Here is a 24,366-nt window from a genome sequence, read left to right as displayed (position 1 = left end):
TTCTTCCCACCACACTGAGCTTCTTCCCACCACACTGAGCCTCCCACACCACACTGAGCTTCTTCCCACCACACTGAACATCTAGCTCTTCTCCAGACTCTACATTCTTGTCCTCCATTTCTCCTTTCCTGCTACTTTCCTTCCTCTCCTCCATCCTCCCCTCATCATTCCTCAAAGGTTTATTGAATACCACCTCTGTGCCTTGTACTTCACTAGAAAAGCTGGGATATAGACATTTTAAAAAGCATTGGCTCAGTCCTCAAGAAACTTACCAATTAACAATGGGAAACACACACCCAAAACTGCAGCACCCATTGCTATAACAACAGGAATGTCCTAGAGGGCTGGGAGTGAGAGAGAAAGAGCTCCTAAGACTGCCTGGGCAATTTGAAAGCAGGTCCCAGAGGGGAACACACTTGTACTGACTCTGAAAGATGATTCTTTGTCTGGCAGACAAGCAAGGGGTGCTCATTTCAGGAAGAGAGGATGGCAGGTGCCACTTTAGAGCCGTGTGAGAGGCGGCTGGGATCTGCAAACAGGAGTGACAATAACACTGAGGAAATAGGGCTAGTCACTGGTTGCACATTGCATGCTGGTCATTTTGACAATTATCTCATGTACAGAAGCTTACTTAATCCTCACAACAACCTTGCTGTTATTACCGTTTCCATTTTACAGATGACAAAACTAAGGTTCAGAGAAAATAAGTCATATGCCCAAGGTCTGTTCCTTAGTAGGGGAGCCAGAATTCAGCTCCTGGGCTTTGTGATGCCAGAGCTCTAGCCACTGACCTATCCTACCTCCCTACAGATCGCTCAGTGCTGTTCCATGTAAATCTCAAGGTCGCTGATGGCCAAAGAGCAGGCTGGGGTGGGAGGTAGAGGGTCCTGCCATGCTGAGGAGTTAGGGTTTTAGTCTGTGGGTGTGGGGAAGCTGTGAAAGGATCAATGAGCAGGGATGGTAACCATCAGATTCTTATTTCTGAGTGAACTTGTGCTGCTTTGTGGGTATCATATAGAAGGAAGAGCCAGGGAAACCATAGGCTGCTGCTGGCATCCAGATAAGGAGTTGCAAGGGCTGAACTCAGGCAGGGAGAGACGGGGTAGAGAGCAAAGGGCTCTTCTGGGTGTGTGGAAGGAGGAGTCAACAGGAGGGGACTAACAAGAGCTGAGGGAGAAGGACAGGGCAGGATACAGGCTGACTCCCAGATTTGAACAACCTCTAAGAAGCCTGTACAGTGCTCCCAGCCGGAGGCCTGAACTGCCCAAGCCATGGGGTCAGGTCTGCATCCTCTCCATTGCCTCTGTCATTTGTATTGGAATTATGTTCATACCCACCTGACAACAAGTTCTCCAGGGGCAGGGGCCGTGGGGAAGGCAACTCTATACCTTTAGTGTTTAGTGTGGAATTTGGCACGGTTTCCATGCAAAATATTAGCTAAGTTCATACGTTAAACACAGTATTCTCTGTGTTCCAGAGACTGTGTTAAGTGCCAGGTATACAATGAACAAAAATACATAATGGATGCCTGCCTTCATGGGACTTACATTCTAGGGGGTGGCACTGAGGGGGGCTGGGTGGTGAATCAGCTTGTCCTCCATGCCCAACCAGAGCTCCAGGAGAACAAATTTTCATCCTTTTATTCACTGTGATACCCTCAATGTCTAGAATAGTAACCAATAAACTGCCTGTTGAATGAACAGGTGTGTAGTTACAAGGGGCATCATTGCTATAAAGAGAAGAATGAGATGCCAGGATGGGAGTATTGTTTGAGCCCAGGAGTTCGAGGCTGCGGTGAGCTGTGATGGCACCACTGCACTCCAGTCTGGGCAACAGAGCAGGACCCTGTCTCAAAAGAAAAAATAAAAAGATGGGGTGCGAAGAAAGAAAAGAAAAAGAGAAATATCTAAGATGTGTGGTCAAGGAAAGCGTCTTGGAAGAGGTAACATTTTAAGCCAAAGTCTGTTAATGTGAGGCATTAGTCATGCCAAAGGAAGAGGAGGGGAAGCTCACGATAGGGTAACAATGAGTTAGTGAAGGAGCCGGTGAAGCCCCCAGCCTCATATGAAAGGCAGCAAATCCTTGTCTTCCTCCAAGTGGTGCCTCCCCTCTTGGAGCACCTCAAATAGTCAGTGAATTTATAGAAGCACATGATACAGTCTCTTCCGCACAGACATTGTCATAAAAGACGATTCCAATTTGGTATTAGAAGTGGAAAAGCCTGGGGAGAAGAGTGAGGTTGATCACAGTTGATGGGAATAAAACAGCCGAGAAAGGGGAAAGCATATATGCTGACTGGCAGAGCTCAGTCATGATGGACTTCTGAGGCATCTTAAAAGCAGTCATCTCATGTTTCCCAGTTTGCTTTTGGTAGGCAAAAGGAGAGAGACAGGAGAAGCACTCATAAAACAGAATTATATTAAACCAGATAACAGGAAATTGCATGTGTGATTTTTTCACAAGTCAAAATCCATTTATCTATTTGCAATTCTGGGTCCTGACGTCAGACTTGTTCAGCACCTGACCAGAAGTGCCAAGGCCAAACACCTTTCAGGCAGGGCAGCAGAACACAGGGAGCCCTTTGCAGGAAGACAAGGGCCTTGGTCCCTGTGTTCCCAGCAGGAGTTGACTCTGAGCTTGGAGAGAAGGACTAGGCCAGGACAGGATGTATCAAAGGGACAGAAGCCAGCCAGCAGCCCCCTCTGCCTTCCTGGAAGGAGCTCCCAAACTCTCACCCTACCCTGCTCTGTTCTTCCTCTCCCTTCCACCCAATATTGGTTCTCTGGGCAACACATCCCCCTATGCCTTGGAATTCTTTGCCAAATGCTCCCTTGAACCTGAGTTCCCATGAGGTCACCACAACTCTAGCCCTCTGCAGTGCTAGCAGCTCACTTCCCCACACCCAATGAACTTCACCTTGAGAAGAGCTCGTATGTGCACTTGCCAATGCCCTTCCACCCATGTGTAAACCTGGGAAGGGGTTTACCCTTTGACCTTCTGCTGTCTCCAGTTCTGACACTTTCTACCCTTCCTCATCATAGTCACTGGTCTTCTCCTCTCTGCTTGCCATCACCTTACCTCTCAGGCTTTGACCTTCTCGCTTCTTTTCAGTGCACTTCACCCTGGCTGCAGCTGAACCTCATCCTTAAGCATCTCTGTAATCTCAACTCCACATACTTCAGCTTTTTCACATGACACCCCCTCTACTGCTGCCCATCATCCCTTCCCAACCTCTGTTTTCCTCATCACCTCCTGTTTCCTTTACCTCTTTCCTTCTTCTTCCTAAGCCCCTTGGATAACACTTTGGCCATTCTTTTAACAACATCTTCAGCTCCTTTGCCCCATTGTCTTCCATTTCTCCAAGCCCAATCCCCCCTCACTCAGTCAATCCTCCTACCCCTTTCTCTACTTCTACAGGAACCAAGTGGCCTAGGGCTGCTGGGACAAGTCATACAGCCCTGCTGGGTGGTGTCTCTACAAATGGGTCATCTGCACCCTCGGCAGGCCCCAGAGGTAAATGGTAATCCATCTAGGCCTGATTTCCTCTTCTCCAGAGTGACAGCTTCAGACATTCTTGTCACAAGTCCTTTTCCCATGACATGTCCCTCACCTTCAGCAAAGACTGTGACTTCCTCCACTTAGAAAATAGAGCCTGTGTCATCATAGGATCTCCCTCGGTCTCCTGCCACCCTACCTGAAAACTCGCTGCCACCACTTCTTCTCTCTCTACTGTGGTCTTGAGGGAAGGAGAATCCCAAATCCCTCTTGGTCTCTAAGGCTGGGCCTCCACCGTGCTTTCAGTCCCATGCCTCCCTCCTTCTCTGGAGCCCCTGTAGGGGGATGTTCCCCATTTCTCCTCCAAATCTCCAGCTAACCATTCAATACATCTTTCCCCCTACCCCTTTGTTCTTCTCTAGTATTTTAATATGGTCAAGTTTCTCCTGCATTTAACGACTTTAACCACTCCCACCCAGGCCATATGCTTCATGAGCTGCTACCTAATTTCTCTGGATAGAGAACTATCATCTTCGTCTTCTCCTGTTGGGTGTTGGCCCCATCCATACACACAATTCTGCCAGTATCAATGTGACCTCCTTTTGCTAACTTGTTTTTCAATCCTATATAAACTTCCCTGAAGCATTTGAGACTGTTGATTTCCTTCTTGAAACTCATTCTTTTCTAAGCTCCTGTGACCCCATTCTCCCAGTCTAGCATTCTGGTGGTCCCTACCTAGTCCCTAACTGTCCTGTCCTGGACCCACATCTGTTCTCACTCTCCTTGGGTCATTTCATCCTCCTCATGGCTTCTTTTACCATCTGCAAGCTGAATTTCTCGATCAGTCTTCTCTCTTGAACTTAAGACCCATGTAGCCACTTCCTGCTAGATATTTCCATTTGGAGGTCCCACTAGCACCTCAAAACTCAGCCAGCCAGCCCTACTGATGATCCTCCATTCAGACCTACATCTCTTCCTGCATTCTTGTCTCAGTGAGAGCACACCTAAGTGCCCAGGCCAGGCACTTATAGAACAAAAAGTTAGCTGTGACAATAACTATTGAATAGCTTTTGTCACACCTATATTGCAGTCCTATAAGCAGTCTTACCTCTGGAACTTGGCAAGGGTTCTTCCCTCCATCTAAGGCCCTTCCACTCCTTCTCGCCTGCTGTTCCTTTCACCTTCCTGGCTCCTCCGTAGACTTAAGGCCTCAGCTTGGACACCACCTCCTCCTAGAAGCCTTTCCTGACCTGGAGCTGGGACTAGTGTCAGATGAGCAGGGCACTCATGGGCACAAAATATAAGTGATGGGGAAAAACTCAGCAATTAGGATAAATAACCCTTAATGCAAATTTTTTTTAAAAAATTAATATTCATGCAAAATATCCATGTTAAAACATATCAACATTTGAATCAAAGACGGGCTCTGACGGTGCCAATACCTCACTTGGTGATACCAGTGAGGCGAGTCATCTGAGTATAGGGTTGGATTCAGGCTTTATTTTAAATGTTATTTGTCTTCATTGTGAATTGGATTTATGGCATTAATTGTGATTTTTCTAAAAACCATATTGCACTAAGACATTATTTGTCATGATAACTGAGATTTTGGTGCCCCCTGGAATTTTGTAGATGAGGTTAGTACTTCCCTCTCCACACCCTATTTCCAGACTGATCCTCCAAGTTTGAGTTAGGCGCTTCTTTTATTTGCATCCATAGCACCGATCCCCTGTTTCCATAAACGCCTGTTTCCTTGTCTGCTCACTTCTTGAGGGCAGAGACCATATCCAGATGTCAAGGGTCTAGTACAGCAACTGGCACACAGTAGGTGCTCATTGCCTTGTGTTTAAGTGGGTGCCTGTGATTGCCTGACGGTAGGAGAAAGTGGATGGGTGGGTGGATGTAGGCATGTGTGTAGGGCTGTGCCTGCACAATGGGAGGGCTGGGCAGATTCCTTCCTCCCCCTGAGGACACTTGTTCTCTTAAGCCAATCACAGCCTCAGACTAGCTGCTGTGGGCCGGAACACAGGCACACACACCCCACATGCATATCTCCTGCAGTAATGGTGGGGCTTCACTGGGAAACCTTCTATCTGGGTTCTGCCGCCTGGCAGCAGGAAGGATTCAGCTCAGTCTTCAAACGCTGTGTAACTTTCACCAGGTCTCAGAATGCCTGCAGTGACAGCCCTCACACCCCAGGCTCTCACATCCCCGAGAGCATGTCTGGGGCATCTGGAGCAGGTGGGTCCTGCTGCTTGCTTCTCCATGTTGCGTTATCACGGGGGCCCCTTCTTCTTTCCTTCAGTTGCCCTGGGGCTCTGGGACCTGGAGCAAGGGGACCATGTTCCTGGAATGGCTCAGTGTATCCCCTCCCTCATCCCTGAGCATGAGCAAAGCCAGCTACAGAAGGGGTTCAGCTGTGTTTTCAGCAGGTGTGCTTATAGAGGGTGAGGCCAAGGGGACATGTGAGGTGAGAGGCAAGTAGGCTGACTTACACTTGAGATGCTTCACACCTGGCACATGGTCACACAGACTCCTCTGCACAAGGGGGAGGACCCTTGTTGCTTGACTTAGATCACACACACACACACACACACACACACACACACACACACACACAATCCCAGCCACAGAATGCCTTGTCCTGCATGCTCTCAGCTCAAGGCTGGCATCCTTCATTTTGGGGTAACATGAATGCAGCAGTCAAAAGTCTGCTCATAAAAGGCAGTGCCTGAAACTGATGGGCAACCCTGACCAGCCCACAGAAGTCCTGCAGTGTGGTAGGAATGCCTTTGCAGAATCATCCCTGTCAGGAGCACACACACCAACGTCAGGACTGTGGTGCCTGACAGCCCGTGATGGTGTCTACAGAACAGGCAGGGTCCCTTTGTCCTGAGAATCCTGGGAAGGTGTCCAAAAAACTCCCCTGATGACTCTGGCCCCTCTCTCCCAAATCTCAGGACTCATGCAGTCCTCATCTCACCATCTGGCACTGGCTTTATGACTTCCTATCTGTCCTGCAGGAAGCCCTTCTCCCTGGAAACAGAGCTCCTCCCCTTCCCTCTTCTTCCTTCTCCCCTCCACCACCTTCTTCTCCTTGTCCATCTCTCAAAGCATTAAGCACAGGGTGAGTGGAAGTAGGGGTGACTCCAGAGGAAGCTCCAGAGGCTTGGCCAGGACATATTCCTTTCCAGAAGCATCTGGGTCCTGACTGCCTCTCCAGTGAGGTAGCCGGCCCATCATGCCCACCCAGAGCTGTCTCAGGGAACCCACTCCATGTCTGACTCACAACTGTTGACTCAAATGAACTTTCAAAGCATCCTCAATGAGTCATTTGTTTCATTTTACCTGGTACCATCTCAAATTGAATTAAGGAAACATCTCCATGAAAGTGCTTCCACATCAGCAGGTGGTAAACATTTATTCTCATTTAATCTCTGGTTTGGGAAAAAGACAGGTAGCAAAGCCTCAGCTGCTGTGTTGTCTCGCACTTGCCTTTGCTGCTCAAAAATGGACTGTGCTTGAGATCTGTCATGTGACATTAGCAGTTCAGGTCACGTCAGGTCAGGTTCAGTGAGGAAGTCTCCAAGACTTCCAATGCTGTGGAACTTGTTGCTCCTGGGACAGGTAACCTGTGAAGAATGTAGACACACCTTCTCCCAGTGAAAACATCCAAGCATCTAGAACACTTTATGCAGACACAGAGTCTCAGGCACTTGATAGCTGGAAGCCCATCCATCCTAGGATGCTGCGATGAAACAGGACATTGCAGGATTTCTCATGAATCTCATTTCTTTTAAGAACGTTGAGTCCTACCTGTGTCACTCTGAGCACTGACTCATGGTAGAAGGGCAGCAGAGCATGTCGTGTGAACCTTCAGCTCCAAAAGAGGTATAAAGTCACTTTTGTCTCTGTTTTCTCATCTTCCTGTCTTTCAGAGATCGAGCAGGGCAGTTGCGGTGACCCTGGCATACCTGCGTATGGCCAGAGGGAAGGCTCCCGGTTTCGCCACGGTGACACACTCAAGTTTGAGTGCCAGCCCGCCTTCGAGCTGGTGGGGCAGAAGGCAATCACATGCCAAAAGAATAACCAATGGTCGGCTAAGAAACCAGGCTGCGTGTGTAAGTGAGCAGGGAGGAGGCCACGCCAGGGTCTTCACCAAGAGGCAAGGGCCCATTTCCTAGCTAGTCCAGGGGCCCCGTCCCTGGGAACCTTGCAGGTTGTAACAGCAGGTGCACTCTGGTTAGTTTATTCTACTCCTCGGAACGTTGCTGGTCGGGTCCTCATTTCTGGCAGCAATGTGGACTGTAGCACTGAGAATGAGTGCTCTTGACATTTGGGGATGTTCTTTAACACCGTCTTACCCTTCTTGGTGATCCTTAAGAGTGAGGAGAGACCACTGGGGCTTAGCCCACCAGGCTCAGACCCAGACTTCTCCTGTTCACCCTCACTGCCACCGCTGACAATCAAGCAGGGTGAAAGGGACCGGCAAGTTTGTAAGATCATAGGCACCACCAGTCTCCAGTGCTGTGGGAAACTGGCCTTGCCAGGATATAAACAGTTTCCTAAAATTGCTTCATCTTGTGTTGGATTTAGGGAGGGATGAGGGATCAAGCTATCTTTGGACTGTTGATCTTTTGGGGAAGGGGTTGGAGTTGAGTGGTCTGTTGTTCTGTGGAGATAACAAAGAAGCCTTTCTTCCTTCCTCCTGGATGGCCTGACCATACTTTGCATCACAAATGACATCTTAAGTCTTCAGTTGTGGTGGGATTGGCAAGGATAAGGGTCTGTATATAGCCAAGAGAGGCCCAGGCATGGTCTCTGTTGGAAAATCAAAGGTTCCAGCTTCTCTGGGCTGTCACCTCTTCTCCCATCCCTTGTCACTCCACCTCCTCCATCTCTCTCCGTGTGCTTCTCTCAGGGAAAGGCAGGCAGCCTGACCCTCAGATCCTTCACCCACCTCAGTGGGGTACTTGGGGCCTCAAGTTTCACACGCCAGAGGTCGGTGATCCCTCAGGGCTGGGGGAGGAATAGCCTGGGAGACTGTCAGGGTCTCTGTGATGACTGAGAGTTTGGTGTATGAGTTGATGAGTTGGGATGTACCACGGTGATGATACTTTTAAAATGAAAAAAAAAATCACTTTGTCTGATAAAGCATTTTGATGACTTCTGAGTTTATTTATGTAAAAAGTCTTGAGAGGTTTAAAGATCAAATCACCCTTAACTACACACTGAACAAATCACCCTTATTGAAAAAAATTACATTGCACGATATCTGCTCATCTCTGTTCCCCACTGTGGTTAGAATATAGAGCCCAACAGCATTAGCCATGTAGCATGCTGGGAGCCACGAAGACCTGGAGGATCAGGGAGCACCTCAGGGCAGGCAAACACAAAGACTCTGCCCATTGTAGAGACCAACCCCAGGGATGGGTGCACAGGGCAGGGCTCTGCAGAGGCAGGGCCTAAGAAGATAAAGGTACACTCAGTGGGAGCCCCAGGTGCCATGGGGACTTAATTTCTGAAATCCTTATAGCTAAAACAAGGCAGAGAGAAATGGAGAGGATCTAGCTTCAGCAACGAAGAGATGGGAGGATTGACATGGGAAGCAGGACCAGCTGGCCTCTTGGGACAGTTTCCCTGCTCCCCAAGCTGAAAGAGGCAGATAGCAGAATGCCACCTGAGGGGCTGATGCTCAACCCCTCCAAGAGTTTACTTGGCCTTTTGGCTCTTAGGAGCAGGTTAAGAACATCTTTGTAAAATCTTCACCAAGGACAGAAGACCTTGAAGTGCTGCCCAGCAGGCCCTTGGTGTCCATGAGCAGGGATGGCAGCCTCCAATGAGCTGGGCACTGCTTGCAAACAGCTTAGAAGGAAAGAGGATAGAGCTGTCCCAGAAAGTTTGTGTCAGTGCTCCCTGTGGTTTAAAACAAGGATAGGGGACTGAGGCTTGTGGATGAGAGCTGTGAAGCAGGCACTCTGGGGAGATGACATGGCATTTCTTCTTCTAGACAGTTCTGGGTAGAACAGGATGACATCCTCAGACACTTTCATCCCTCAGGTGTTTCTGGACATTAGAGAATAACAGGACACAGCTTGAGTTTCAGGGCTGCTGGCTTCCATGGAGGAAGCCAGAGGAGCCAGCCAGCCCCATGCCTTTACAGCATATAGCGAGGCCACATTTGCATTTCAATAAGGTGAGGGACTTCCATCTGCCCACTCTCTACTGAGTGCCCAGCAGGTAAACTTTTATAGGTCCTGGGATTTGCCCTCAGGGAGCTCATAGTCCAATCAGTAGAGACAGTATGGTGATAAGAACGGCCTGGTACACTGAGATGACTTTGGTTTCAAAAATCTGGAGTTTCTTAGTTCTAGCTCAGCTTTGTGACTAAAGCCAGGGCATCTCCTCTTTAGATTTTCATTTACTGACCTATCCAATAGGGTAGCGCTCCATTCTGGCTCTAAAAATTCTAACCCTCTATGATCATATTTATAGAAAAAGATCGCTATGATGTGAATTGTCACCACATCTCCCACAATACATACCTGGAAGCTACTTTGAAAGTGGATCATTATAGAGCAAGTCATACTTTGATTGATGGACAGTGTCAAACTTTGGTATTCTCTTAACTCTAGATCAAATGTATTATGGCATTATCAATAGAAAAGGGACAACACCTATAAACGTCTATAAAAATATAAAATAGTAAGGTTGGTCTCTGTGTTTTATAAAGTGCTCATAAATGTACATACAAAAGCTCCTCTAGCAAGTCATTAAGTGCCCTAAATTTTGCAATACATTAGTCACAATAAATATTAATACAATACTTGGCAAACAATACTGCCCTTTCCTTACTGGGAGCTAGAAAGGGATTGGGGATATTATTTCAATGGCTCAAATTTCTTTGAGCAGCTGTCTGAAGAGGTACAAAGCATTGTATTGTTCTTCTCTTGAAATATTTTCTTCAAAACAACTCTTTGCTAGGGAATTACCCTGCCAGGAATACACAAATACACCCTTCCTTCATGTTCCAAAACATTTTCTGTAGCAAGCAGAGACTTCAGAATCATTTTGTTGGCTTTTGAGCTGCCCTCACAGTAGTAGATGCTCAATAGATAGTCTTTTTTAAATTTAGGTTTGTAAGAAGATGATTTATCTCACAGTGAAAAATGTTTTGAAAGAAAAGGTGGAACCAGCTTCATTGCTCTTACTCTCTGGTCCTTAGTTAATTCATCTCCAGGGACCCCTGCTCAAAATCAATGGGAAGTAATACCACTTTCCATCCATTCAAGCTACTGAGCACCTGTCTTTACTGTGCTGAGCAACATGCATTGGATGCAGAGTTGTTCAGTCTCTGCCTAGGAAATTTGCTCACCCTGGCTGTCATGGTGGGAAAGCGTTGGCCAGGCTGCACATATTCTTTACCTTCCAGAAGCTTTGCCCATTTCACCTCCTTCCTTATCAAAGAATAGAGAACCTTTCCCATAAACCTTGTCCAGTTATTCTTCCACCACAAGAGATACAATGGGAAGGAAGATACAAATAACTCTGATGGTGGTTTGCACAATACTTGATGCCTTGTTGACAGGCTGGCAGAATGTTTCACACTTCATAAGGAAGCCAGGAAACCAATTATCAGTCCATTAGCAGCCACTTTCAAAAGAAGTTTCAAAACAGCCTTCACCAGAGAGATGCCAGGAACGCATGAATGCACACTTTCTTTTGCCATTTTGTAAACCACCTTAAGAGTATGTGGTGGTTTCCTAATTGCTCTGTTCTTAATGTATGTAGTATATGTGTGAAATGTGAAGCCAGGGATTTCTTGGATGTATACTATTTAAGTTACAAATCAGCAATCTAATCCTGAGAGGTCAAGGGAGGGAGAATTGGATCCTTGGGTGCTCAGAGAAAACGTCCCAGAAGATACAGGACTTGGGCTTTTGGAGAGTTGGAAGGGAAAGTAGGATTTTCTACACAGAGATGCTGTGGGAAATGGCCCTATGCTAGTATCTTTCTGTCCTTCCCTTGACTTCCTCCTTACTTCTCCCACCTTCTGCTCTGGTGACGCGCACACACACGCACACATGGAATGAATTGGGTAATGGGATCTGCAAGAAGCTGGTCTCTCCCATGGACCATCACTCTAGAGTAGAGTTTCTCAACTTCAGCACTATTGATATTTTGGCCCAGATAATTCTTTCTTTTGGGGCAGTCTTGTGTATTATGGGATATTTAACACGTCTCTGTCCTCTACCCACTAAATGCCAGTAGCAACTGCCCCACTCACCAGTTGACAGCCAAAAATATCTCTAGACATTGCCAAATGTTCCCTGGGGAAAAAAAGAATCACAGATTAAGAACCACTAGTCTAAGATAACTTAGTTTTGTCAAATTCCAAATATGAAGAATCCTATGGATTTGTGTTTTAAGTGAGTCTATGATTAAAGTCTGTAGCATTATGAGAGTGGGAAGGCATGGGTTAGAGAAGAATGCTAATTTTATTAAATGTTCATTGGGAAAATATGAATCCTCTTTACTATGTTATGGGGTATTTATTCTTTCAATTTGTAGATTAAAACAAAGTTCAAAGAAATATAACAAACACGATGGCCATAGAACCATTAAATAGTAGGCAGAATTTGAGCTAATAATTGACAGAGCAGTAATTTGCACCCAAGTTCCTTCTCCAAGTCCTGCACTCTCTCCATTGCACTACGTTTCTAGAAGCTTAGGGATCATCTGAAAAATGTAAGGACAAGGAAGCCTTAGCACAAAAATGCTAGGCCAGAGTACAGAAGCCAATTCCTGGCCGAGTTACCCCCGTGAAGTAGCAAAGGTTGACAAGAGTTAGACAAATCCAAGGATAGATTTGTGACCCTTAATGGAACTCTATCAATATTGTATACCCCCAACATACAATATACTGGGGTTGGAACCTCTTCCTAATCTTTACTTTTTCTTGTTCCTTCTACCCATCCATTTATTTATCCATTATGATTTATTGAGTACCTACTGTGTACAAAGTCAGCTGCATAAGAGTGTATAATGGTTCCTGGTCAAATTCTAAACTGAAGGGCCTTTGGGGATGATCCTGCTCAGGTTAAAGGAACAATCTCATGGTGCCATGCCCTATATAATGTGCTATAACTCTATCTCTAGATGTATCTGGAGCTCAAGGGCCAATACTTGACATAGAGTTCTGGTATGTTCTTATATTTTTAAAGTTTAAGCTAATTTAATGATTTAAATAAATCTACAAGTTTAAATGAAGAAAATATTTATATTCTCTCTCCCTTAAGCCAAATTGATTTCAAATTTGGCCACTCTTTTTTTATTCTTACCCATCTATACACATATGTTATGTGGTCTTCATCACAGTGGCATACCATTTTGCATTCTGTGGTTTTAAGTCCATACTCTGTTGTGAATCTTACCGCGTTGCTACATGTATTTCATAATTATAATTCTTAAAATCCATGGGTTCTTCTGTCAAATGAATAAACCATGACTTATTCAACCAATTATATTCAATTATTTTATGTAAGGCTATAATGAACATCTTCAGGCCTATGGCTTTCTTTTTCTTCTCTTGAATTATTTCCTTAGGATAAATTTCTAGGAGTGACATCGGATCAGGGCATGAATATTTTTATAACTCTTGATGCATACTGTTGTGTGGTTCCCCTAAAACTATTGTGTCAATTCATAATACCAGTAGCAAAAGCTATAAGATTAAGAGGGGAACAAGATTCATAAAATGTGTGGTCTTTCCATCCAGAAACATGGCATGTCTCTCTTTCATGTTTATCTACTTTCAGTTTTCTAAAGATAGCAACTTTGTGGTTTCCTTCACGTAGGTCGTATATATATTGCTTGTTAGAGTCACTAAACTTTGTTAGCGTCACTAAACTTCAAATATTTGTGTGGCCTTTTAAAAATTGCTAATTTAGTAGCTATAAGTTTAATATATTTCTATAGCACACATTTGTTGACTACTGTAAAGTGCCCAATGTTAAATGCTGCGAATTCAGAGATGAACTGGCAGTCCATGTCCTCAAGGAGCTCTCTTGATGTGGAGATAGACACTGTTATATAAATGAAGCAGGCCCTTATGGCTTGTAATTTAGTTTTTCAATGAGGAAACATTGGTAATATAAATAGATTTAAGTTCATTCTTTTATTTAACACATATTTATTGAGTGCCTGCAATGTGGCAGGCATCATAGTGTGTGCTGAACAGAAGAGCAACAGCCCCTCTTCTTATGGGGCATAGACTTGACATCCTCTCTGTTAGAATGGCTGGGCTGGAAAGATGAAAGGCCCTGCTGGAAAATGAGACATCTGAGAAGCAGCAGTGGGTTCTGGGAGAAGCCACAGGGCTTGGACCTATGGAAAATGAACACGTTCCATAGATACATTGATGCACACATAAACACCCATGCACACATGCGCACCCACACTGCAGGTCTGGGTGCTTGGGTTTGCAGTGGTTCCTTTAGGGATTGGCTGCTGCCAAATGGATGTGAGTGAAGAAGGAAGGTGGGTTTTTGGGAGCACAGTCTGGAAACAGACTGCTGGGTAGCCATGAACCAGATACGTATCCCTATTGGGGTAAAAGGAATAAAAGAGGTGTCTGGAGGACTGCCAAGATTGCCATCACAGGACACTGGATGGGGACTTTAGTCTTGGCCTTTCTTCAGCTGACCTGGGTCCAGCCCTGCCTAGAAGGGACATGGAGCATTTGCTGTTTCCAGTCCCTGTATAGCAACTACTGGTACTGTCTTGTGGCTACTGGGGTGTTGATATTTTCCTTCCCAATTTGAAGGCATTCTGTCTATATCGTGTATAGAAATTCTTTGTGATATTTGATATATGTATTTTCCTAATCCCATTTTCCCTTTTTGTTTTCTATTATTCATTGTATAGTTGTTTTACATTTCTATATAGACAAATCTCTCAATATTTGTTATTTCTTTTCAGAGCTGACAAAGTTATTCTGCCATGGATCTGAGAAACATTTCATTCTATTTTTGGTTGTCAGTAATTTGATTTTTTAAAATATAATTTGTTAATCCATCTGGAGTTTATTTAGATGAATGTATAATATTGTCCAAACTATTATGCAGTTTTCCAACACAATTTATTAAGTAATTCATTTCCCTTTTGATTTGAGGGAAATGAATTGTTTTATTACATACTGAATCCTCAAATGTAGTTAAGTCTATTTCTTGAGTCACCACTTTGTTCTGCTGCTCTATTTCTATCTTAGCACTGGTATTGAATAATTTTAATTGTTGTTTTATAATGTGTTCTAATATCTGGCAGAGCTAGAAACAACTCCTTCCTCCCTTAATTATTTTCTCTTTCAGAATATTCATTGTTATTCTCATCTGTTTGTTGTTCAAGATTAATTTTAGAATCACTTTGTCAGAGTAAAAAAAAAATCCTTTTGGGATTTTGTGTATGCACTCCTGTTAAAATATAAATTAACTTGAAGAAAATAGGCATTTTTATAATACACAGCCTTCATATCCAGATATATGGCATATCTCTTTTTGTTCGCCCACTTTCGTTTTTCTAAATATAACACCTCCATGGTTTTCTTCATATAGGTCACATACATTGCTTCACATACATTGCTTGTTACCTTTGTTCTTAAATAGACAGGTACTTTTTTCACTTCTCCTCCCACCCTGACCTCAATGCCACGTGCACAGGTGGAGCATGCTCTATTTTCCCTCCCCTCCATGGCTGAAACCTAGTATTCCCTGTAAACATACAATCCCAGATTTTCTATAACAAATGTAATTTCTAACATCATTTCCCTTGGCCCAGAAAATATGATCACAATAGCTAGAGTCCTTGGAAATTGCCTTTTTCAAATGATCAGAACCAGAGTTGGGATCAGCAAAGGTTTAAATGCATCTGTCTCAGCATGGAGGATAATATTCTTGTGAACTGTTTGTGATCAGACCAGGGACTGTGATCAGTGTGAGCTTCCTCTGCTTAATGTAACATTCTGCTCATTTCTCTAGGCTTCCTTCAAGGTTTCATTGACCTACAGATGGCCCCAGAAAACAAGCAGAGAACTTAGGGAGTCCCAGGGCACCCCCCCACCCTGTTATCCAGTCCTCAAGAATGTGGACACTGAAGACCTGTGGTCTCCCTTTGCTAGTGGTGGGCAGAGCAGGGGGTGCCTGCTCTGCAGAGTACTACCAGTGATCCGAAGGGGATGTCACCTTGAGTGGAAAGTCAGGCACTATAGTCATAGCTATGAAGAATTTCAGGGCCATGGGGTAGCCTGGGAAGGGTATGCCAGAGCTAAGGGAGTCCAGGGCTGAAAGAACTGACCCTGGATGAAGGAATGGCTCACAAAGGAGGCTTGTGGTGTTGCCTCTTAGAAGTACAAAGAGGTATAGTCAATTCTTGTCCTACCAGGTCAGTGTAGGTTTGTTACCTTTGTTTTCAAATAGGCAGATACTTTATGGGGGAAGGAAGATTCCAGATTCAATCAGGTCCTCACCCAAGGGAATAGGATCTACCCCTGCAGGGTATATCTCTGTCCCAGCCAGAGGCTTCAGTCTCCAAAAGGAGTCTTCGGTCTCACAGCAGAGGCTAGAGAGGAAACCATGAACCAGAGCAGAAGCCCAGTCCCTAGGCTGGGGCATACGTATTGAAGAAGGGTTAACAAGAGAGGGAGATCCAAAAACTCAGTGGGCCTGTAGATGTGCTGGACTTCTCACAAGCCCACCCGTTACTGGCCCTGTGCAGCCACACACACCTCACCCCACCAGTTTGTGGGGATGGAACTCCCCAATGTGCCATTATGCTTAGCTGGGCTTGGCTCAAAATCTGGCTGTAAGAACCAAGCCCATGGGATACAGATCTTTAGTGTACCTGGCCAGGGTGAGATCAGGCAGACTAAAGGGTTGGCTCACAAACGAGGCCCCCAGCCTTTCCTATCAGAATGCCCAAGGAAGTAGTCAACACTTTCCCTACCAGGCCAGTGTGAGTCACATATATCACTTGTTTCCTTTACGTCTAAATAGGCAGGTACTTCAGATACTTTATAGGAGAATGAAATGTCTTTGGTAGCCCTGCCTAGTCTAAAGTAGATCCAAACCTAGCTAACCACGGGGCCATGGGCCTTTTAAAATACAGAATTCCTGGCCTTGTCCCCCAAAATTCCAATTCACTAGGTCCAAGATAGGGCCTAGGAATTGTAGTTCTAAAAAACTCCTAGATGATCTAGACATCAGGTCATATTTCTAAACAACTAGTGTGGAACACATACTGTATGCCAGTTGCTTACAGGAAGTTTCGTGTCATTTCTGTGAGGTTTGGTCCCTTGAATTCCTGTCTTGAATTCCTTTCTTGAATTCCTCTGGGCTAATGGGAAGGCCTGAGCTCTTGGATTACATCATGCCAAGATATTTTTTTTCCTAGCTAAATATTTGTGTCCTGCCATGATCCATGGGCTTGTGATGCATGTGGTGATATGTTGGGTTCATATGCTGTTGCTGTGAAGTTGGCCAGGCTGAGCTGCTGTAACTCAGTTGTTAGGATGATTGTAGTCTCTCAGCATCTATGGGATGTTGACCTCCATGCTGGTATCCCATCAAGGAATGAGATGCATGGTCCAGTACTCTGACATTACAACCTGATGTTTTTCATTTAATTTAAATGCAGCAAAATGTGGGAGTGGGTACTATGTAATGGGCATTGCACTCAGCACTGGACAAGTGATGAAGATGATTCAAACATGGTTCTTGCCCTCCAGAGCTCATAGTCTAGTGAGTAAGATAAGCACGTACTTTTATTTTAAAGCAGTCTCTGAATGATTGCAATTATAGATGTGGTCATAAAGTGCCACCAGAATGTAGAGGAAGAAAAATTCATTCCAACTGGCAGATTTTCAGAAGTCTTCTTAGAAGATTGTAGCACAGGCAAAATTTCAGTAATTTCAGTCCAATCCAACCCAGGAATCTGTCCAAAACCAAACTGTGAACACAATTTAATCCAAGACCCAGATCAAAGGCCTTATTTCTACAGCTAAGAGTCCTAGTCCAAGGTATATTAGGACCACAGCTACCGGGATAGAATAAGGACTGGGAAAACTGGCCAAGCTTTAGGAGTCTAATCCTGGGCTGTGACCTCTACTTGTAGGAGAATGAGGTATCTTTGTTATTGTTACTTCAGCTTTCACCTTTGGAATCAAGCCAACAGGCTCTGTTTTCTCTGTAAAATGTGCAACACTGTGTGCATTCTCCACTGTGCTCTCCCATGCCTGACTCAGAGAGCTATGGAGGCAGACACAGAGTTTCCCCAACCAGGGTCTGTTTTCACAGCTGCTAACTCAAAAGCTAGAGCTTGAAGTTCTACCAATACTCCTACCCTGTTCTTTGAGCCTGTTGGTAAATTTGTCATCTTACTTGCACATACGTGCATTACTATCAGCCCTCATTGATATGGGTGTCCTCAGACTCTGTAGTCCTTGAAGAAGGTACTACATACCTTTTCTAGGACTTGGCTTTCTAAGAGAGGCTTAGGTTACCCCTCCTGTGTTGATTGGCCCTTCCTCTAGGGTTTATGTACAAGAGCAATCTTTTGGGGGACTCAAGGGAGGTGGGTTCAGAGAAAAGTCTCCTGGCCCTAGGCTACCTGATCAACTCTCATCTTGCTCTGGGATTCAGATCAGACTCCCCCATGGTCTTGCCGGGAGCTCTCCCAGGCTACGTGTAAACTCCCTTGGATTATCATGTTTCCCCTGGAGAAAAATCCAAATGTACTTCCTTGTGTTCATGAAGAACAACCAGCATGTATTCTTTTCCAGTCTACAGTGGCTGGTGGTGGTCTGAGGCATGACTGCACCATGGCAGTTCTAGACTCCTTGAGTGAGGATGCTCTGATGAAAAGGCTTAGACTGCATGATGGAGTTCTCTAACAGAGCTCAGGGACTCCAGTGAAGAGGACAGGCTCTGAGTACCTCAAAGACCCAGGAACCTGGGCCTGCAGTCCTAATAATACCTCCTGAGTTGTTGAAGATGTGATTGACACCCTTTCTTGAATTCATCTGGGCTAATGGGAAGGTTTGAGCTCTTGGATTACATCATGCCAAGATACTTTTTTCCTAGATAATACCAGGTTAATAAGAGCAGCTGAAGCTAACCTCAGCTGGGCATAGAAGGCAGCTGGGATCTGCCCATGTAGCAAGAATAGGACCCTATGAATATCACTCACAGGATCCTGGGGGCTGGGTGCGGGTAGCTGTGGGATCTCACAGGAGACAGAAGCACTTTTGAGTAGCCTTTGCTTGGGGCATGGAAAGACTGGGTTATCAGGGCATGTCACAGTTCCTCAGAATCTCACAGTGAGACTCAACACTGACAGAATATCCAACACTCAAGTGAAGAGCTGTTCAGTACCAGGTACCTCTATGCAGCTGACAGTGTCTCTCCTTTCTAAGGTGATCTGCCCACAGAAGGTGGCTCACTAAGTCACGGTTGGCAGCCAAGGAGTCACTCATTCCTGAAAATGGGGAGTTTTGTCAGAATATTCTGGACTTGGAATTACCTGTTCATTCCTTGAGGAGTGGGGGGACTGAGGACCAAAGAGCAAACCTTTTGGTCTGGGGTCTTTCTGGATTGAGGGTGTGCTAGGGGAAAAGTGGGGAGAAACCTCTTTTGCTGCCTTAGTAGGCTGGTTGAGACTAGGAGATATGCCAAGCAGAAGCATGTATGTAGACAGCCATCAGCAGCAGAGTGGGGATGTGCCTCTTGTGTCAAATTCAGCCAAAATTGAATGTATACCTTCCCTGAGCCCAGCGCAGTGCTGTGCACCGTGCCTTCACAAACTTCATCCTATTGAGTCTTCACAACAAAGCTGCAATTTAGAAGTTATTAATCTCATTTTTATATATGAGGGGAAAGATTCAATGATGCAAAGTAGCTACCCTCTCCCTCCCTCCCAAATGTATACAGCTAATAAGTGAAAAATATATGCAAACCCCTAATTTTTAGAAGGATTCATATTTGCTCCAACTTTGGCGTGGTGGCTTGGTCTGGCTACATATATTTTCCAAAAAACTTGTCTATTTTCAAGGTAAAATCTGAGCCCCAGAAGTGTGGGCTCAGCTACTTCCCAATAGCACAAGGCAGGGGGCCTTGTTTATATTTTGTTCCTGTGAGCTGGGGACATGAGTTCCTCAGCCAGCCACTGGGAATGCATGAAAATCCCAATACAGAGCCTGGCCTTGGGAAAGACCTCTAAACATCTCAATGAAGAGGGTCTAAAGGCCGGGGTAAGCACCTGGAATGGTTTGGCGGGGGCATTGCATTATTCCAGAGGTGTGGCAAGATTCAGTCATGGCCATAGGGTAATTCTAGACAGTGGGTAATTTCCAGAGGTTGTGCTGATAGACAGTCATGTAATTTATGCCAAGAACCTAGCCAGCCTCTATGGGGTACAGGTAACAGGGTCCAGCCATCGAGAGCAAGAACTTAGCAATTGTCAGACCCCTACCAATAAACTTCAGTTTAGGATTCTAGTTTCAGAGGGGATTGAGTTGCGAATGAGGAACTTGAAGGAAAAGCTACTTTCATGAGTAGCTGCTACCATGAGTAGGGTGACAATATATCCCTATTCACTTTAGACAATCCCAGTTTACATTTTTTGTTCTAGGTAATTGTTCTTAGTGCCCCCTTTCATTCTCAGAAGTGTCCTAGTTTGGGCAATATGTTATGTGGGTACCCTAACATGCCAGAGACTCCATGCCAAGAAAGGGATTGGGCCTCAGTGAGTGATTTGAATGCCTAGAGGGATCTCTGAGCCAAAGGTCTATGAGGCTGTATATAGTGTTTTCTTTGTGTGTGTGTCTGTGTGTGTGTGTTTTACTTGTCACTGACTTGAAACTTAAGCTCTGTATGATTAACCCCTTCCCACCGCTCTCCCTCACCCCATGCCACTTTTCTGTCAAAACTCTTGCCTGCCTCAATGCCTTTCCACTTACAGTTCACCATGTTGCAATGTCCCTCACAAGACTGGTTCCATCTTATCATTCCTTAATTGTCACATTCCCAGAGAGGCCATCTCTAACTACCTTATCCAGAAGAGCAATTTTTCACTTTTTATTTCCTTCATACCCTGTGTTTATAAGTGTATTAGTCAACTTTTGCTGTGGCATCAACAGCCCGAAACTCTCAATGACTTACAACAATAAATATTTATTTCTCATTCATATTTCAAGAGGGCTGGAAGTCAGTTGCAGCTCTGCAGGGCTTTCCTGGGCTCCACATAAAATCTCATTCTGGGACATAGGCTGAAGGACCAGGTTGTGCCTAGAGCATGCTGTTCTCATGAGGGAAGACAAAAGCTTCAGGGAACAGAGCCAAACTACCCAAGTACCTTTAAAGCCTCTGCTTGGAAATGCCTATGTCATGTCCAATCATAATTCCGTCGGCTAAAGTAAATTGCAAGACTAAGCCCTAAGTCCATGGGAATAGGGAAGAGAGCACCACTGAAGGAGATACATAGCAAGGGCAAGGAGAGAACAAATGATTGTGAACAATTAGTATGATCTGCCATAATAAGTGATGATTATTTTATTTATTGATTATCTGGCACCCTTACTAGAGACTATAAACTCCCTGAGGGCAGACATGCATATGTCTGTTTCATTATTGTACCAATCATATAACAAATTGTTAGTATTGTTTTCCTATTTTTGTTATAGTTATTAGTAGTATTGTTATATGGCTGCTACTGTATAAGCAAAGCCAACATAGGTGGAGTGAGAGAGCGTTTGGTTTGGAAGATGCTTGGCCACCCAGGGTCTATTGGCAGCAGGATTTTATTCTACAGCCCTTGAGCTAGTGTGGTTATAGCCAAGAGTGGCTGAGGCCCTAAGTGCAATGAGTCTCTCATATAAACTCTATCACTGCAGCTAGGAAGGATAAGGGGGCAGGGGGAGAGAATGTTCTGGAAAAAGAAAATCACTGGGGCAAAAATACAAACATGGAATAGCCTTGAACATTTGGAGAGCTGCAAGTAGTTTCATCTGACTGGAGTGTAGGATGCAATGGAGGATAGTGGGGAGAGTGCGAAAATAAAAATATAAGAGATTGGCAAGGGCCTTTGGTCACTGAGAGTCCTTTGTGCCTCTATGAGGAGTCCAGACTTTATCTTCTGTGTAGCAGGGAGTCGTTAAGGAGTCCCAAGCAAGGATGTAACAGCAAAAGAATTTGTGATTTTCAAACTGACCCTGGAGCCAATATGGAGGATGGATTCAAAAGGAGTGAAATTTAAAGTAGAAGACCAGGTAAACCATGGCAGAAGGAAGAGGGCCTCCACTTAATAGGGATGTGATGAGGATGTGACAAGTACAAGAGATACTGAAGAGATAGAATCAACACAATTTAGTTACTGATTGAACATGAGAGCGAGGGAGAAGGAGTTGACATGTTTTGCTTCGGCAACTGTGTGTTGTCATTCATGGAGATAAGGAATGAAGGAGGCTTAGGAAAATAGATAAAGAGTTCCATTTTGGACATGCATTTGAGGTGCCAGTGGGATCTCCAGGAGAGATAGATGTACATCAGACAGTTTTGCTTCAAGTCTGGAGTGTGGTAGGAGGATTTGGGCTACTAGTATTTATTTTGGAGGCAGTGGCATACAGGAAGCAAGAGTGGGGAGTGAGAAGAGCACCTACGGCAACCCATACCTGGGTGAAGGAAGGGCTGAGTCATTTGTGAATGCCAGGGAACATTCCAGGTACCAGAGAACCTTGGTTCCCTTGAGAACCAAGTTTGGGGAAACTTGGCCCCTGAGAACCAAGTTTTGGGAAGAAGACAAAAGGTTCAATTGTGGCCATGTTTTGTTTAAGTTGCTGTTATAAAATCGAAACTGCCTGTCATGATCTTTAAAAGACCTCATTATCCTCTTCAGTTCGTCTTGTGTTCCTTGCTCCATCTATCACCCTGCTTCTATCTACCATGCTGGCCTCCCTTCTGTCCCTCACATGCACCAAACTCATTCCCACCCAGGGCCTTTGCACTTGTAATTCTTTCCCCCTGCAGTGACCTTTCCTTAGAATGATTGGTTTCTTATCATCAGGCCACAGTCCAAAGGCCACCTCCTCAGGCAGGCTATTCCTGCCGCCTTGTTAAAGCAGCCCACCCCTACGCCATTCCTTCTTTTTTTTTCATCACCTCTTAGAATGTAAACTTCACAGGGGCTAAGGACTTGCTCATCCATCTTGGTGGTTGCTGATCACAAAGCTAGAGCAGTGACAGGCACACAGCAGGTGCTCCATCACTCCATCAATACTTGAGCTAGGTGGAGACATTTCAAAGACCATTGGGTACACAGGTCTGGAGTTCAGAAGAAATGTCTTTTCTGTAGGCATACATTTAAGAGTTGTGTGGGGATGAGGTGCCCTAAAGAGGACCAGCAAATGAGACATTGACCCTGAAATAGATCTGTTCATGTTTCCAAAAGTAGAAGTTAGGTAGAAGAGGAAAGCTTTCAAATGACTGCCAAAGGACGGTCAGAGCCAGAGGTGGAAACCTGGAGATGGTATTATGGAAGACCCAAAGTGTCTTAGGAATGAGAGAGGGCTAGCTCTGTTAAATGCCGTGCTAATTTGTCTCAGAACACCAGTACTCAAATCCTACCTGTCCAAGAGATGGGAACTGGACAGAAAAAAAGACACACAAAAACTTGAGTACAAGCCAGGTGTCTAAGACCAGAGTGAGCAACATAGTAAGACACCTGCCACCCCCTACCCCTACATCTCTTAAAAAAATAATAATAATTAGCCAGGTATGATGGCACACACCTATAGTCCCAGCTACATGGGAAGCTGAAGTGGGAGGATCACTTCTAGCCCAGGAGTTCATGACTACAGTGAGCTATGGTTGCACCACTGCACTGCAGCCCAGAGATAGTGAGACCCTCATCTCTCAAAAAATATTGTTTTAATAAAAAACAACTTGGGCACAATTTATGGTTTTTATACTGGATTATATCAAATATGAATCTAGGAGGACATGCATGTGCTCAAGAAATATGCAGCCAGTATTGTCCATTTACCCTTTATACTCCTTTTGGAATGTGTGTGTGTTTCTAGCCTGCATCCTTGGTATTCTCCTTAGAGAGAATTGAGCCTAAAGTTAACTTAATCTTGTTTATGATAAGGATAAGCCCTGCCCAGTGACTAGCTTTGCCCTGATGCAAGTGATCTTGAGAACCTCAGACAGTATCTTTGGGACTAACACGGTTAAATAATAACTTTCACCAAGCTCCAGTGCCAGAGATAACATTAAGATAACTGAGACAAAATTTTACATACACTGAGCTTCTGAGCAGAAAGAGGTGAAAGAAATTTAAGGTTGGGTTTGTGAAGCCTCTGTTTCCAGCTCAACAATAGCTTAATCAGCAGAGCTGCCTCAATTTACTGATCTAGATACATACATTGAAGCAAGAACAATCTGATTGGGCCACTTCTGCTTGGGTGAGCATTGCTGGAGAAAATCGCCCAACCAGACAAATTGTGACTGCTATAAATTCATGAACACCAATCTCAGTCGGGCTCACAACAGTAACTGGCAATCCATCTGTGTTTCTCAAGTCATTCCTTTCTCCATTTCTCCATGCAAACTACCCCAAACATTTTCTGCTTTCCCCAAACTCATGAACAGCCCCTTTCCTCACCTTGCTCCCACCTCACAGGCAACACTCAATTTTCAAATGCGAGAGACAACAAGCCCACAGAACAACACCCATCCTCACTCTTCCTCTGTTCTTCCCACCTTTTATAGTAAATGATCCATCATTTCTTCCATCAAAAAACAATTCCCCTATAAATTACCCATC

General features: G+C 44.8%; 1 protein-coding gene across 5 annotated transcripts in view; it reads left to right on the top strand.

Moving 5' to 3' along the window:
• Positions 1–24,366, top strand: part of CSMD2 (CUB and Sushi multiple domains 2) — a 617,682-nt gene that overhangs the window by 360,061 nt on the left and 233,255 nt on the right. For 4 of the 5 annotated variants that reach the window (XM_032246841.1, XM_032246837.1, XM_032246838.1 and 1 more), the window contains one exon: positions 7,434–7,616. The exons of the other annotated variant lie outside the window; for it this stretch is intronic. In XM_032246841.1, coding sequence (XP_032102732.1) covers positions 7,434–7,616 — 183 coding nt within the window. The remainder of the gene's footprint in view (positions 1–7,433; positions 7,617–24,366) is intronic. 5 annotated transcript variants of the gene reach the window in all.

This window comes from Sapajus apella, unplaced genomic scaffold (assembly GCF_009761245.1).
Source record: "Sapajus apella isolate SASKATOON/1434 unplaced genomic scaffold, GSC_monkey_1.0 scaffold62, whole genome shotgun sequence".
Classification (NCBI taxonomy): domain Eukaryota; kingdom Metazoa; phylum Chordata; class Mammalia; order Primates; family Cebidae; genus Sapajus; species Sapajus apella.
The sequence above is the reverse complement of the archived record's forward strand: the minus strand, read 5'-3'. Positions and strand labels throughout refer to the sequence as shown.